General features: G+C 34.6%; 2 protein-coding genes across 2 annotated transcripts; one reads left to right on the forward strand and one right to left on the reverse strand.

Annotated features, from left to right (window-relative positions):
- The first annotated feature begins 3,532 nt into the window (after nucleotides 1–3,532).
- LOC108200651 (coumaroyl-CoA:anthocyanidin 3-O-glucoside-6''-O-coumaroyltransferase 1) lies at nucleotides 3,533–5,216 on the forward strand. The gene has a single exon (XM_017368872.2). It carries the CDS (start codon nucleotides 3,642–3,644, stop codon nucleotides 5,010–5,012), a length of 1,371 nt encoding a protein of 456 aa, XP_017224361.1. The 5' UTR covers nucleotides 3,533–3,641; the 3' UTR covers nucleotides 5,013–5,216.
- A 3,664-nt stretch (nucleotides 5,217–8,880) lies between these two features.
- Nucleotides 8,881–11,465, reverse strand: LOC108200529 (uncharacterized). The gene has a single exon (XM_017368718.2). It carries the CDS (start codon nucleotides 10,954–10,956, stop codon nucleotides 9,184–9,186), a length of 1,773 nt encoding a protein of 590 aa, XP_017224207.1. The 5' UTR covers nucleotides 10,957–11,465; the 3' UTR covers nucleotides 8,881–9,183.
- Nucleotides 11,466–17,793: the final 6,328 nt, after the last annotated feature.

Raw genomic sequence — 17,793 nt, forward strand, 5'->3', positions numbered from 1 at the left:
ATTTTGGTTCTCTCAAAGAGAAATACACCAAGAGCATAAATTACAGTAGTTCATTATATATATTATTTAGGACTTGTTTGATAGCTCAGCGTATACAGCTCCAAACTATATGCAAGCATCAGCTAAAATACAATATAGACAATCAAGTTCAGATATATATTATAGGACGAATATAACTTCTGACAGAGCATGAACAATGTCACAGATTCGAATTAAATTATTAGTGTCCAGGCTTCGTCGTTTCCCATATTACTCGATCAGCAAGTTAATTAATTACAAAAACTGAAATTACTTATTGTATTTGCTTCAGCTGATCCAATTCATTTTTCAGTTGATTTCAAGTTGCAAAAAATTATACCTTCCACTGTTAAGAGGAAGCAGTCTCCAGGCTCTTGTGATCTACCTGGACTCGGCAGCACAGCAGGAGTACTTAACTTCTGTGCAAATATTTGTACCTCATGGCCAAATAGATTTATTGTGGCAATCAGATATATTGCTTAGATACTTAGATTAGTAATGCATGCAAAATAAACATATGATCTAACAATTCTTCCTATCAGTTACTATCATTCAAATCATAATATTCGCATGACTGAAGATTTTAATTTAACTCCGGATAATTTTTTTAGTTTCTGACAAATTAGGTTTAACTTCATTATTAATTAGTTTTTGGCTTTTTGCTTTGGATCTAGATTTACCTCCATTAAATCTGTGCCAGGACCTCTAATCTGCTGAGCGTTGCAGCCCGTCCCATTGTTCAGAATTTACTTTAACATATCCTGATACATATCCAGTTTTCTCATTTGATTTCAAGTAAGGCAAGATTATGTGATTATCAGAAGATTGAATCAGATCTAAGGAGTGAGATTAAGAGCATCAGATATATAGAATGAGATGAGCGGAATTAATTAGATTGTAAAAAAGCTGTGTAATAGAAGAATGAGAAATCAGAAAACTAGCATATTCTGGGTAAATTAAAAACCATCAATGTATTTTGCTTTCAAGTACTTATAAGTTATAGCTCTGGAAGTATATGGATATTATTCTCGGGAGCTTTCCTTACAAAACAAGCCACAAGTCCACATGTTTTTTGAACTTGATCTAATCTCAAACAACTGGAAATGAAGTTAATATGTCTCGTGACTTTTATTAATTGGCCCAATTGACGAGTGATGTGATTCATATGCGTTGACATGGGTGTCAATGTTCTGAAGGAGCTCCGTCCATCTATCATTAAAAAATAAAATAGATAAAATAAGAGAAAAAGCTCAATTTAGGAGAGAAGAGCCCTTTTAGCACACTATGGAACTATAATACCCCAAATAACTCGTCTAATAAAAAGAGTGTTTCAAAAATTTTACGTACAAGTCAATTGAGTGTTTGATAATTTAAATTTATAAATGTAAAAAAAATCAAATTATTAAAATATAGGGTTGATATGCAAAAAGATCACTGAACTCATGATCAACTTGCAATTGGATCACTGAACTCAAAAAGTTTGCAAACGGATCACAGAATTGGATTTAACTTGCAGTCAACTCACTGAACTAATAAAAATTTGCATTTAGGTCACTGCGCCGTTAAGTATGAGTTGACTTTAACGGAATCCGTTAATAAATAAAAAAATGAAAAAAATATAAAAATTCGATTTTTTAAAAACTCGGTTTTGAAAATTTAAAACTTCGAAAAAATCTGGAAATTTGGAAAAAAATCTGAAATTTTTTTAACTTAAAAAATATAGGTATATTTTTGAATTTCCAGATTTTTTAGTTTTTTTCAAAGTTTTTACATTTTTCATATTTTTTAAAAACATTCCATAATTCTTAAAGTTTTTTCAAAATTTTCAGATTTTTTTTAAGTTTTCAGAATTTTTTGAGAAAATCGAATTTTATATTATTTTCAAATTTTTATATTTTTTATATTTTTTTAACGGATTCCGTTAAAGTCAACTCATAATTAACGGCACAGTGGAATAAATGCAAGTTTTTATTAGTTCAATGAGTTGACTGTAAGTTAAATTTAGTTCTGTGATCCGTTTGCAAACTTTTTGAGTCTAATGACCCAACTGTAAATTGGTCATGAGTTCAGTGATTTTTTTCCTATTAATCCAAAATATAAGAAACTTTATTAATAAATACAGTTTCACACATTAGAAATTAGAAATATGAAAACTTTATAATTAATGCAAATCACTGAAAATGTCCAAAGAAAGCTAGCTTTCGTGACTTCCGGCTTTTGTCTTCAAAAACCAAAAAAAAACTTCTGTTTCTTTTCAATAACAATACAGTAAAAACTCTATAAATTAATAATGTCGGGACCGAAGAAATTTATTAATTTAGAGAGTTATTAATTTATCGATAAATTAATAATTATTAATTTAAAGAGTTTTTTAACCAATTATACTTTACATATCAAACAAAAAGGCAAACTAGTCCATGCCTTCTAGAATTACATTGTAGCGAACCCTGCGACTCAACGTAAATTAGTAAATATTGTGTTCATATGTATTGGAAATGAATAAGGACGTTTGAAGTACTGTACAGTAAATATAAACAAGAGAAAAGTATTCTTAAATAAGTTTCTATGAATTATTAATTTATATTTTTTTAGGACTGAAAATTATAAAGAGATCTCCCGAAAAATTATCATCTTATCATTTTATCAAGTTTTTCAATTTTTAACATTGGCCCGAATCGAGACCGGACAAATTTATTATTTTAAAGAGTTTATTAATTTACCGAGTATTAATTTAAAAAGTTTCCAGTTAGGAAATAGAAGTAACCTAAAGTGCCGAAAGAAGTCGGCATCTCGTTAGCCAAACAGCCCCGGCATCTGCTATAGTAGGAGGAATTATGTTCGAAACAAAGGCGTCTGCGAACACCTTGATGGAGTAATAATTCTTCTTTTTTTCCGCTAATTACTCTTTCCATCCAAAATAAGTGTCGTTTTGACTTAAAGCACGTAATTTAGGGTGTAAGAAAAACATATTGTCACACATTATTTTCCATTTTTTTTTAAATAACAATATAGATGTTAAATTTTTATTTAGAAAAAGAAGATTTTGAAAAATAATACGTAGAAATATGATTTTTCTGCACCTCAAATTACGTGGAAAAAAAAGTTAAAACGACGCTTATTTTGGGACGAAAGGAGTAGATGAGTAATAATTCTTCTTCGAATGAATGGCAGCGAACCTCAACTTCAATTTGGATACCCCACTAGTAAGCTTTAATAATTATCTCTAGCAATTTTTATGAATGGGACACATTGGCAGGGGGAAATCATTGATGCTTCATCTTTTGCTGTTTTCCTATTAAAGTGCGAGATTTTTTCCTATTCTTTTTTTTACAAAATGCATTCATTAAATCACTTATTAAATCACTTAAACAGGCAAAATATGTTTTGGAAAAAGTAGCATAATAATATGTGGTCACCTAACAGTCAGTCTAACACCCATTGGTGGCGTGCGCAAATACAATAATACAACATCTCCTTCACATAATAATCTCAACTTTGTCTTCCATTACCAAACAAATTACAAGTACCACGACCATCTGACTATTTATCAAGCTTTTTAGGCCTGCTGAAGTCTGAACCAATCAGAAACCTCATACTAACCTCTAATTCTCTCTCAGATTTCCATGGCTCCAAGCTTCAACATAAAGATTGTTGCTGAATGCCAAGTCTCTCCACCACCAAACACAACTCCAATATCTCTGCCCCTAACTTTTCTCGACATCCCTTGGCTTTTTTTCTCACCAAATAAGTCCATTTTTTTCTACAAATTCTCAAACTCTACTAATACCACAACTATCATTCCCTTTCTTAAGCACTCTTTGGCCTTGACTCTCCAACAATTTTCACCCTTTTCGGGAAACATTTCTACCCCCTCTAAGCCGCAAATTGTGTACAGCCACGGGGACTCCGTGGCCTTTACTATTGCAGAAGGGGAAGCTGATGCATTTGGTCACCTCTCTAGCAATCATCCGAAAGATGTATGGAAACTCTTGTCTTTAGTCCCGGACTTAAATTCAACAGAGTCGAATAATATGATCAGCATTCCTTCATTAGCCGTGCAAATCACGGTTTTTGGTGACATTGGAATGTCTATTGGGGTGGCCTTTCAGCATGTAGTTGCGGATGAAAGAACTTATAACATCTTCATGAAGACATGGGCTTCAACTTGCAAGTCATTACAAGAAGAGAAGTTATCGCTACATGTTACTAATTCCCCACCATCTTTCGATAGAAATGTGATGATTGATCCCAATCAGGAACTCGAAACAGCTCTTCTGAATCAGTGGCGGAACAGAGTGATTTCGCGGAATTGTCAGACTTTTGATGCCTCTGACATGGTCCAGTCCACGTTCGTGTTGAGCATCGATGATCTGCAGAGAATTAAGACAATAATCATCGCGAAATGCAAGCAAATGAATCAGCCACAGCCGAGTCTTCTTTCGGCATATGTGTTGGCTTGCTCATTAGTATGGGTCTGTTTGATGGAATGTCAGGGGATCACAAGCGCAAATGTCAGTGAAAAACCGGCTTATTTTGGATTTATTGCAGGCGGGATTACTCGCCTTGATTTCACCGTTCCAAGTAATTATTTTGGAAATTGCGTTGCATTTGGCAGGGCAGGTGCCATGGAGAGTGATTTAGTTAGTGAAAACGGGATAGTTATGGCAGCAAAAGCAATCGGAAAAAAGATCAAAGACTTGGACCAAGAAGTTCTCAGAGATGCAAAGAGGTGGATTGCAGAATGGGAAGAGATGCTGGAATCGAATGTGAATGTAATTGTTGTGGGATCACCAAAAGTGGATCTATATGACATGGATTTCGGATTGGGAAAGCCTAACAAGATCGAAAAGATTTCGGTCGATAGAGGAACTTCTATTTGTTTGACAGAGAGTAGAGACTTAAAAGGAGGAATGGAAGTTGGGATTGCTCTCTCCAGGGCCAGTATGAGTAAATTTAGTTCTCTGTTTGATGTCTTGAAGCTTCAATTACATTAAAAGCTTGGATAGATTCTTTCCGCATTCATTTAAGAAATGTCAAGCTATCTCAGCCAATTTCTGTCATGATCTCGAAAGTGTGGTGTGTAATAAAAGTAATGTGCTTATATCAGGTTATAAGCACAATATGATAAGATATCATCTACATGTTTCATTCGTCAGTTTTATATATCCGGGCTTATAAATACGTAACTAGTTCAACAACGTTTATTGTTTGTGATAAGATATCATTTAAATGTTTCATTCCTCTGTTTTATGTATCCGGGCTTATAAAAACTTAAATAATTCAACAATGTTGTTACTACTGTAAGTTTCTCGAATCTTTGAAACCACAAGTGCAAATCATTCAGTCTCTGGAGATTGCAGTTGAAATGTTTAAATGCAAATGATTGAGTTTCGGAAGTTTGTAATTTTGAGTAATATGAAAATGGTTTGTCCGGTGTGTACCTGTGTGCACATGCTAAGCGCGAAATTTGATATGTTTTGAGAGATTTTGATTGATGTGGTTGTTGTATTTGCAGGGGGTTCACCATTATTAAGATTGGAGAGCCAATTAAAATCTCCTAAACTTGTAAAATTCCGCGCTTAGCATGTGCTCATGGACACACAATAGAAAAATCTAAATGAAAAAGCAAATACTCTTCACGAGGAAGGACTAACATGTGGGGTGGTTGAGTGTGATGGGATTCTGTTGTTAAACTATTGGAAAGGATCTACAAAATATCACGAAGACAAAGCAAAATTATTGAACTGAATCTACACGTGCACTGAATCTACGCAAATGATACTCATAGTCCATATAAAAGTTCAAAATATTTTCCCACCATTATTGGATTACTTTATTTAAGCATCTACCCTTGATTTGAAAGTAAAACCTCATCTACCCTTCTACGGTGAAGACTAATCTTTCAGAGTCTAAATCGAGCGAAATAGCATCTGGTCAGCTAGTTCAGACAATTAAACCAGAATCAGTAACATTTAAGTACATGGAAACAATCTCCCTCTTCTCACATCGGGCTCGACACTTTCTTAGGCTTGTTCCGGAGCCTATCGACGATTGCTAGACGAGCCTGCACGGTTTTGTTTTTGAAAATTTTTCAAAAGACCTAATATTATTAGAATTGTTCTGTTTACTTATATTTTAGCTTCATGTTCCTCTTATACGATATAACTCCTAACAATACTATTCATAATAAAAAAGCCGTGATGGTCCTGTTTATGAGGAAGGACCACCCGAGGCCCGAGGGTAGTTGAGTCTGACGATGAGTTTTTTATTGTTCAAAGTGAAGAATCAGAAAAGATGGTATACAAAAATCCTGCGTATCAATAATTCAAGATATGATAAGCAGATAAAAATGTCATAGATCTGGAGCTAGCAGGTGTTTTTTATACATGCAGGACTAAAAAATACTCCGTTCGTCCCATTTTAATTGATTCTTATTTTTTTTTTTGATGTCCCAAAAAGAATGAACTTGGTATATTTACAATTTTTGAACACTACTTTTTACTATTATACTCACTACTTTCTTCCACTATCTTCATTTTATAATAATATAAACACTATTACCCCACAAATTTCCTCCACTATCGCAAATCTATTATTAAATTTTGATGGATCTCACCACTTTACCCATTTTTCAACTAAATTTAATTTTTTTATCACATTTTCCTTAATCTCCATAAAAGTCACACCAGCTCGCTCTTTATTTGGGACGGAGGGAATAAAAATATGGTGGTCAAGAATATGTTACAGTCAAGATCACTTATCAACCATCGTATACACACAAAACAAGCTCACCAACCCTAATAAACCTCAGCTACCCTTCCACAATTGTATTCAATGCCAACAATTTTCTTCTCTTTTCAGTTTTCACCTGCACCACCTTTACCTCGTCAAACTCTTTCGAAAAACCAATATGCCAAGGTTCAAGCCGCAATGAGCCACCCTGGCTACCTAGCCAGCCTCAACAAACTTGACCCGTGGCCACTTATACTAACCGCCACAAGGAGGAGCCTCGAGTCTCAACTAATTACTAGAAACGCTGTGAGACAGGTGCCAGTGCAGCCCAAGGAAACTCAAAGAAGAAAATATCATGGAGTACATATACTTTATGGTTTAAGGATGAAAGAGAGATTAGTCTCCAAATTTGAAAACGGAATTGTTGATGGAGGAATTTGATAATCAACAATAACGAGGTTCGTTGTCAGAACAAAAGTGTATCACGATTGTGATATGACGGAAATTCATCAAAGAGTGGTGGTTAAGGGTGGCTAAGATTAGAGATATATTTGGTTGTTTTCGTTCTCTCGGTTGTCGTTATTCCTTCGATATGTCTATTTACCAAATATGGATCAAATCATAGGTAGTTCTAGGAGATCAAGACATTTAAGATAAGAAGTAGGTTCTCTCGAAGATAAGACCATATCTAAGGCAGTGACTTATCTACTAGTCATTTAAGATATTCAGGAGTTTTCCGCCAATGCGGTTCCAATATGCTAGGAAGGAGAATCCTAGTCCACCAAGAACTGGTCCTGAGGCTCAATACCTAACTTATAATCCACATACATTACAGATTCAGCATTACCTCTAATTATCAGGGTGACACTAACCGCTACTTTTCGTATCATGAAACGAGTCGTGCGGTATAACCGTGACAACTCTTTAGGTGTAAGGACGAGCCCTTATCCCCGGTGAGGATACCCACCAGAATACAGGGCAAGGCTTCCCCCTAAACAATCAAGACATACTATCGTCTCAATCCCCCCATGACGCCAACCCACTGGAATACATGATCAAGACATGTGATCGTTATTCAAGCCCCCACACAAGGACAACCGGGCAGAAATCAGAATACAAGATTGAGGATTTTAGATCACGCCGGATGTGCTTCAGATGTCTACGTCTTCATATGTCCGGAGAGGTATCTTGGTATCACCCGGAGACCCGGAAGTATTTATGACAACATGTTCTCCTCATAAGAGGAGCCTTCCTCACAACATACCATGCCAAAATACCATCTACTTATAAACAAGCCCTTAAAAGTGTGCTCCAGTCCACAAGGAGAGCCTTCCTTACAATATACCAATACCAAAATATCATTTACTTAGAATCAGGTCATAAGAGTGCGCCACATGTCTCAATGGAGCCCCTTCTTGTCTAACCATTGTGCTGATTGTTATAAAAGGCCATGTCAATTTAAAAACTCAATTGAATATCCAAGCTTCTGATACAGTTTTTAAAATCTGAGTTGAATACACTCGAGTTTCATGATTAATCATTTAAAATCCCTGAATGCACCCCCTCAATAAAAATGCAGGCAATAATAATTGTTTGCTTGTTTGATTCAGGTAGCACCTCATTCTTATTATCAGGACAAGCAGTCGAGTACATCCATCTTTATGCAAACAGTAGATCACAGCCAGCCCGGATTTAGAACTTCAAAATATCCAGGGATACTATAATGTAACAGAGGCTTTTTTGAAAAAATTGGAAACTTTAGGCAGGACATGAAAGATATTCTTCTCATAGCAAGTTCGGCAGAGTTGGAACCTACACCAACAGCCCCCTGGCTCTATGAGTGTATGCCAGCAACCTCATGGTTCCGCTGTTGTTGGAACCTACACCAACAGCCCCCTGGCTCTATGAGTGTATGCCAGCAACCTCATGGTTCCGCTGTTGACCAGAGCACGACTGATAGCATTATGCGGCAACAAACATTACAACAATGCAATTACAGTCAGACACTATATTTCCAAGTAAATCTTAAATCTCATTTGGAATAGCTTGTAAATCTTAATCAGTAAGATCAGTTGGCCACTGACTAGTTAGTGATTAGCTAGTTTAGCATATCATCCAGAGTGGAGAGGATTAATAGAAAGAATAGCAATATTCATTCAATACATGATGTATGTTCTACAAGAGTGGCAGATAATATGTTTTCATACAATGGAATTATGTACATTAGCCTAAAACTTCTAAGCCTTACAAGTTACAACAAAGTACATTGATGAACTCCATTTTACGAAAACAGATGTCTTTATATCCGAATCTTGATTACTCCAGTGTGTTGAATAAACTATCATTTAAAAGTTAAAAGGATGGCTTTGAACTTCAGAAACTCACCACTCTTCATATATCCAAACTTAGCAGCTCAAACAACTACTGTGAGACTCAGTGTTGCGACCGCCAGTCCATGTCACCTCTGAAATCAAAACTACTTGCACAATTCAATAAAGCATTTTGCTGATGCTCATAGCGACATATATAATTCAAACCAACTAGAAGCTCACAAATAGCCGCCTCTGTCTTCGCTCTATCTGCAAAATACAGTGTCTGGAGCAGAAGAACATTGGTTAGTGTAACGATTTGCTGCTGCTGCTCAAAATTACGCTCACTTTGCCACCTTATCATATTATGTGCCATAGGAGCAAGCCACTTGAGTATTTGATCAAGCCTCTCTTTCCAACCATGAGCAAGGGGAGCATCAAAAATTGCCAGATCTTTGATGTAAGACTTAATACTAATCTTCAAGGACAATTTTAAGCTTGCTGGTAACATAGAGTATAAATCGTCTCTAGCTTCGACACCAACCAAATGAGGATATCGAAGTAGCTTCTCTATGATAATTACCACATTTGCGTAATGCAAGGCCAGTGCCGATCCTCCAACCGTGCTTTGGGGAGCGTAAGTCATTAACCTATTCTTGGGACCAGATTTTGGATTGTTTGTCATACTACTTTGCAAAGATTGACTGAAGCAATCTGATTGATTCGAGTTACCTTTCTTCACTCCACTAGAAATGCTACAACAACCTGAAACTTGACTCATTCTATCATCATATCCAACAGAATCATCATCATTGTCATCGACTTTTGATGCAGAACTACTCACACTGAGGCACTCCAAGAGAAGCCTTCCTGGACCAAAACCACATGCAAAATGACTTGGAGCACGAAATAGTGACACATCACCACGCTGGGATGCAACTTCAGGTCTGAAATTCAACTCTCTTCTATCTGCCAAACCTTTCTCCATCAAGCCTGAGTGATTATAACTATAAGTCTTGCTGAGCGCTCTACTAACTGAAACAGAATTCCCAAGTAATACATCAACTTGACCTGGTTTCATCCCACATTCTTCCTTTACATGAGCAGAGCCATTCAAATGGAATCGTGCCCCTGAAATAGAACTACCAGCAAATTCTCCCTTCATAACAGGTCTGCCAAAGACATGACAAATTCGCACATATAGTGTGCACACAGTTCTTGCTAACAAATCCACTACTTTATCATAAGTCTGATTCCAAAGTGAAATTTCCTTGAGATGTCTCACATCTTCCTTTCGACACACCAATTTTTGTTCAAAAGCCCTTCGACTTTCTTCATACTGAACCCGCTGAAACTTCTTTATTGATTGTTCCAACTCACCCAAAACCTCCATCTCCCCATACAATTTTGCAGTTGAATTCACATACTTTTCCATTTTCTTGATCATTCCCTCCATATCCTTAACCAAAAATCCCATTTCTCTTACTTCAATCACTCCCCCAACAATATCCCCATACACATGCTCAAACCCTTGCAACGCAGGAATAGAACATTTTCTCCCCAATCTCGAAACCACCTCAGCCACTCGGTTTAATTCATCAACCTTTTCAGCCAAGGCAAGCTCAAAAAGATAAACCTCATCATTTGATATCAAGGCCTTGATGCCATCAGAATTAAAAATCTCACCTTTAAGCTTTACTATTTCATTATCAACAAGAGACTTGTGCAAAATAACAGTTTTGGACATCACATTAGCAACTTCAAAAGAAAGAATTCCAATAATTTGCTTAGGTTCTTGCCTTTTATTACCTTTTTTTGGAGCTTCAAGTAAAAGGGCTTGCTTGACATTTGCACTAACATTGCTCCTCATCTTCATTAGCCAAGGCTCAGCCACCATAGTAACTAGAATCTTGGAACAAATATTACAGATCTAAAACAAAAATCAAGAAAATCAAAACCCCATATCAGACTATACCACAATCTGCAAGAACATTCAAAAGGGTCTTCAAGAAAATGAAAAAGGAACAATCTTTATCAACAGCTGGATTAACTAGAGCTCAGCCCAAAAAATATCAAAAAACTCAATCACCAATCTGAAAAAAGAACAAGTTTGAGCAACATTAGGACTGATTAGAGCTCAACATGAGGGTAAAAAAATCTTCAAAAAATAATGTGAAGTGTTATAAATGCAAAAACTTATGAAAAACATGCTGGAGGCTAAGCAGAGTTGACTGAAAAAGACAAGCAATAAAATGTGAAAATGGTCAGTGAAGTAGAGAAATGCATTTTTGAGTCAGAAGATGTGGATGAAGGAGTAATTTACTTTGTAAAAAGAAGTTTCTGATTCCTTTAATTTGTTTTTTGGGGCTCTATATTTTGTGTTGATTTTGTAAAGAGATAAAGTAACAAGTTTCAAAGACAAGGGCCACAGTCCACGGAGTTTGAGGAGGTTTTGTGTACAAGTGAGACTTTTTTGTCTTACTTTAAGCAAGTACTGTACCAAAGTATCTTCGATTCTGTGAAACAATTAGTACAAAAATAATGTTACAAACTTACAATCTGTATTTATATACTCCCTCCGAGTTGTATACATTGGGGAACGGGACGCGGCACGGACTTTAATGCTCCTGTAAATTATAGTTTTATAACTTATTTTTAAGATTTTTTTTTAATAAAAGTTTGAATGTTATATTTTTATTCAGAAAAAAAATATTATAAAAATAAGTTATAAAATTATATTTTACAAGAGTATTGAAGTGCGTGTCGAGTAGTGAAAAAGAAACGTATAGAATTGAATTGGACAGAGGGAGTAAGGTGTTATTCGCTGGTCATCGATGGTTTTATATACTGTGAGCCTGTGACAAAAAAAAAAAAAGGAAGGAAAATTTTCTTCATGAAAGTTGGTCAAGAAGCACTTAAAAAAAGTTAGGAATGCTAGCTTTTGTTTCAGGGCTTCTACTTATTTTCCAAACACTTTAATCACTTATAAGTCTTATCTTGCTTTTAACTTTTACTCCACTTATTTATTTTAAGCAAGAAGCACTTATTTTAAATTTACCCAAACGGTCACATTATTTAAGTTGAGTAGAAGTGAGAGTCAAAAAAGTACGCCTCTGTTTTGTTTTAGAGCAATGCTAGAGACCCCAAATTTTTTCCCCAAAATTTGTTACCAAATGACATGGATAACAAGTGGCGAAATTTGATTGGGTGATTGATGAATCTGCAGGGGGGCCTCATTATTATGGGAATGAATGCAACCAATTAAATTTCGCCACATCATTTGGGAAAAAAATTTGGGATAAATATTTGGGGTCCCTAGCATTTTCCTTTGTTTTATAGGTCGTTTAAGGTTTTTTCACACAGATTAAGAAAGTTCATTATTACATCAAAAAAGCATTTATTAGTCCTTTCTTTTCCATCTTTGTCCTCATTTAATGTCTCTCTTTCCTCTTTCTTCTCGTGACTCATGGTATTAAGGGGCCGTTTGGGTGAGCTTATGCTTATTGCTTAAAGTAAAAAAGTGAAGTAGAAGTTAGAAGCAAGTTAAGACTTATAAGTGATAAAAGTGTTTGGGAAATAAGTAGAAGCACTTCTTGACTTCTTACACAAACGGTACAAATAAGTGCTTCTAACTTATAATTCAGAAGCCGGGCTTATAAGCCCGTGCCAAACACCCACTAAATAAGGGTAACAAAAGTCATTAGACAACCCAACTATTTTTGAAAAGAGAGAACGATCTATATTTATAAACAAACAACATTTTCTAAAATGACTTATAAAACAAAACAGAAGAATATATAAAAAATTTGGGAAAAAAGTAGAACCTGCAAGAGAAAAATCAATATTCTCAATCTATTAAAAATGTTTCTACTTATTTATACGAACGAGTCCTATCATAAATTTCGAGTAATATAGTTGATCATGCTTTGCCCCGATTTAAGAGGATGCATATACAGTGATTTATAACTTTAAGATTGAGTTTATTAGTTTTATTTTTAATTTTTATTCAAAAAACGATCTATATTATATTTGCTCAAGCAAATGAATCATGAGTGGATTTTATAAGATTTGGACCAGTCGACACGAGAATCGTTGATCAGTCATATTTTTGTCTGAGTTTAGGACCACTTGAATAGTACCGGTAATAATAAAGTTGATTTTATGTTTCTGGGGAATTGTTCGGGACTTCGGGACCCGCTCCATGGAGGCTGAGCTGACCGCTGATGTTACTCCCTCCGTCCCTTTTTACTTGTCCCTTTTGAAAAAATAACGCATCTTAAGAAAATGTTAGGTGGATATCTTGTTTTCATACATATCCCTAATAAATGTAATGAATTAGATAGAGTTGTGTATATATATATACTAGTCAAACATTGGAAGTTGTTACATTTTGAAAAAACATACAAAAAGTTGCTTTGAAAAGAGAAGTGGACAAGTAATTTGGGACAATTTTTTTTTTCAAAAGAGACATGTAAAAAGGGACGGAGGGAGTAACATTTAACAGTATGCCAACTTTCTTTTTTTTGCTAGTTGATTAGCACACGCACACATGTGGAGTCGAACTCCCGACCTCCCGCAAAAGGTACGAGAGCTCTACCACCACACTAACAGTTTGCTCTTTGCTGGCAACAGTATGCCAACATCATATTTCCTTTTAAACTTTTGTTTTTTTTGTTTCATTTAATTTTTTTTATTTCAAAATTTATTTTCAAGGACCCGGCATTTTCTTTGACTGGAATAAAATATTTAGTTACAGCTTATTTTTTGATATTAAAAATAATACATTTAGTACGAAAAATAACTAAGCATTTAATTATTTAAATATTTGTGCTGCTTGATTGTCGACATGTTAAAGTTGTGGCCATGGTGTATTGGTGTGAGATGATACGATTACGATATATGTGCACGGGAACGCAGCTCCTGAAATTGCTAGGAAAGATGGCAGGAGAGAGGAGACAGTGACTACGAGAGAGACAAACGAGGATGATATTCGACTGGTGAATATAAAGATAAAAGAGTTTGTCTAGTGTGCGCCCATGGGCACATGCTCAGCTCCAAATTCTATAAGTATGGTGGAGTTTGATTGGTGTGGTTGGTGAATTTACAGGGGGGTCCACCATTATAAAGAGATAGCAACCAATCAAAATTAATCAAATTTATAAATTTTGGTGCTTAGTGTGTGTCCATGGGCACACACTAGAAAAATCGAAGATAAAAAATCAAAGTGATAGATCATGTTATGTGTTCCTTTATTTACCTCATGAAATTTTATAGAAAAATTTATATTTGATTTCATATCAAGAATCAAGCAACTTAAAATCGAAATTGGACAGACGCTAAATTATATCGTTGTTGAATCTTTCATTCTTGGAAAGACAACTAAGCGATTTGAAGATTATTTGAATATATCTACTCGTTTTCACCTAATTGATTTTCACCCGATCGATTTGAAGATTATCTGAATGTATCTACTCGTCTTCACCTAATTGATTTTCACCTGAATGTTCTGAACAATCGATCATAGATGCCATTCATTAATAAACTTCAAACGGAATCAAACCCATGAAAATCATGCCGATTTATAACCTCGGTCATGGAGAACAACAAAAACACACCAAAACAAAAACCAACTCTGAGAAGAAGAGACTAACAAAACCCAAATAAATTGAGAACTTATTAAAAGGAAAACAAGATTTCAAACAAGAAAAGAAAAAAAGAGATCAAGGCTTTCAAACTGGTGAAAACCGATGAAATCCCCTCAAGAATCTATTTTTAATGGAGGTTAGGATTTGAGAGGGAGAGAGAGTTTTATATTGAGGGTTTTACTTTATAGATCCCTTTATTATAACTAAGAGATATTCCAACATTCTCATAAACACATATTTTTTCATAAAAACATTCTTATATTATTTTTGAATTTTATTTGGTGTTTCTTCATCCATAATTCAGTTTAACAATGATATTAAGTAAATTTTTGTATTTGAAGTACCGATCACTGTTTTTATAATTCATTAAGGTTACCCCAACTATATACAGGATACTATAATATAATTTGTTGGTAAATATAAATCTCGCGAAAGGCATGAAGAAGAAGAGCCCTCAGTGTCGATGAAACTGGGCCACTTAATTCCCCGTAAGTGCAAAGCGTGAAGTCCATTAAAAATGGGCAGCATTACCTGCATACAAGCTTCGTGTCAAGTTCTATTGATCTGCTCTCACAGTCTATTTATCATAAGCGATATAAGGGTTGCGAAATGAAACTAGGGTCTTTTCAGGACTCTAGCGTTAATTATTATATCAAAAACAGTAACTCGTTGGATTGTTGGAGATGAGTATCTGCCAGCACTAACACGGCTGCACAACATGCCTGTGCAGCTGCTTGGATTGTTGGAGATGAGTATTTGTCAGCACTATCACGACTGCACAACATGCCTGTGCAGCTCTTTGTTAGAGTTGCGCAACTATAGTCATTATAGTGTAACAGTCAGCGTTACGGTTCGAGTTAGGACTTAGAGAGATGTTGGCATCCCAACAGGTCTTTCAACAAAATCTTATTAGCGGAAATTTTTATGCATGAAATGATCATTATTATTGATAAGATCGAAATCAATAGAAATCTATCATCTAACTAAAAAATGGTCCAGCAAATATATAAGATCGTATGAAATTGTATCTAGGTAAAAACGAAAAAAATTATATTTTAATATTATATTTTACGGCAGTACAAAATGTCTAAATTAAAAGGAATCCTCTAACTTGAAGACGATTAAAGAAGCCGGTATAGGCGATGGTTTAATAAGGCATGTGATCGCCTAGCTGTTCCACATTGCAGGCACCACACAAGCTGCAACATAAAATAAGGGCAATGCAATCTGATCGCTTCGTTTTAATTGTGTATTGGTTTGGGTAGTTGGCTAAGTAAATAAAGAGGTGCTCTAGTAGAAGCAAAAGCACGTTAGAGCAAGTCCAAGAGTGCCTCAAATTGATGTCCTAAGTTAAAATTTAGGGCATTTGTTCAAAAAGACTGCTCCAACAATGTCCTAGTGATGCCTTATATCACTAGGACAAATCTTTCAAGCCCTATTTTTGAGGCACTCTCTCTCCTTGCCCTATCCCATATTTTATAATAAATTCCAATCAACACTCTCTTTCTCTCTCTACTTTATATTATATTTTAATGATGAAAATAAACTTTTAATAATAAAATATGAAACATATAGAGAAAATAAGGCACATTGTTGGAGTTGAAGTTAGTTGAATATGTCCTAAACCACTAGGACATAATTTTTTATATTATATTTAGGGCTTCAGCAAGGACACTGTTGGACTTGCTCTTATAGTAGTAAAGTAGAATAATAAAGAGTATTTAAATTTATATGTCCAGGAGGCTGGCTTGGCTGGCTGGCTAAAAGTGGGAGGTTGGTAGCCAGCCATAATTGAATAGAGGGGATCAAAACCAAGCTTGTACTATGAATTTGCTCCCTCACTTTTCTCACCATCATTTTTTTTTTTTCATAGGCTCTATTCAAATATCTTGGCATACCATCTTTTTCCCCCTTCAAGATTTGACTCGTGGTCCTGCACTTGTACTTTTGCTAGCACACCTTCAACAAGAATGTACTCCCTTGTTCTTTTTTTTTTTTTTTTACTTATGTTTTGAAAAAATATTCTCTCTACTGAGATATGTTAGTCTCTTGATAATGTCATTATATATTGATTTGAATTTATATAAAATTTTCTTTTACGATCTTAAAAAATAAGGACACTATCTTCAAACATCATCTAGGGCACCCGAATCTTTAAGACTGGCCCTACTTATGTATTTATTAAACAATTTGATATTTAAATTTATGTTGATAAACTAAAGTTAATTAACAAAAATTGATAATATTTTATTAAATTAATTTCTAGATGTACTTAAAAAGGGAACTAGATTTTATTTTTTATACTTAAAAAAATGCAGTTCTGAAACTTGCTTCCAATATATCCGAGGCTAAAAATAATAGTTTTTATTTTTAATATTTCTCATCCAAAAATCTCAGATTTTAAAAAATGCAGTTTTGAAACTTGCTTCTAATATATCCGAAACTAAAAAAGATAATTTTTATTTTTGATATTTTTCATCCAAAAATTTCATAAAATGAGAAAAATAAAACGGAGGTCCATGAGAGGCTCCCCTCGCTTCTTAGTTAATTAACAAAAACTGATAATATTTTATTAAATTAATTTCTAGATGTACCAAAAAAGGTAACTAGATTTTATTTTTGATACTTTAAAAAATGTAGTTCTGAAACTTGCTTCCAATATAATATATCCGAAGCTAAAAATAGTAGTTTTTATTTTTAATATTTCTCATCCAAAAATCCCAGATTTTAAAAAATGCAGTTTTGAAACTTGCTTCTAATATATCCGAAACTAAAAAAGATAATTTTTATTTTTGATATTTTTCATCCAAAAATTTCAGAAAAGAGAAAAATAAAACTGAAGTCTATGAGAGGCGCTCCTCGCTTATTTTTTATATAAATATATTGATGATTGATTGATATTCCTGATATTAATAAAACTTAAAATTAATCGTTTATGAGGAGTCTAAAGAAAAATACCGGCACAAACATGAAATTACCAGTAATCTTCACTGTTTTGTACTTTTGTTACTCTGATACGATTTAGTCAATATTTTTATTTTCTTAATAAGGTAAATCTGACCGAAATGATTGGTGCGTTAAACGAATGC

Source organism: Daucus carota, chromosome 9, assembly GCF_001625215.2.
Source record: "Daucus carota subsp. sativus chromosome 9, DH1 v3.0, whole genome shotgun sequence".
Classification (NCBI taxonomy): Eukaryota; Viridiplantae; Streptophyta; class Magnoliopsida; order Apiales; family Apiaceae; genus Daucus; species Daucus carota.

Excerpts from the sequence above, each read along its gene's own strand:
- LOC108200651 (XM_017368872.2), top strand. The coding sequence starts at position 3,642 with ATGGCTCCAAGCTTCAACATAAAGATTGTTGCTGAATGCCAAGTCTCT.
- LOC108200529 (XM_017368718.2), bottom strand. The coding sequence starts at position 10,956 with ATGGTGGCTGAGCCTTGGCTAATGAAGATGAGGAGCAATGTTAGTGCA.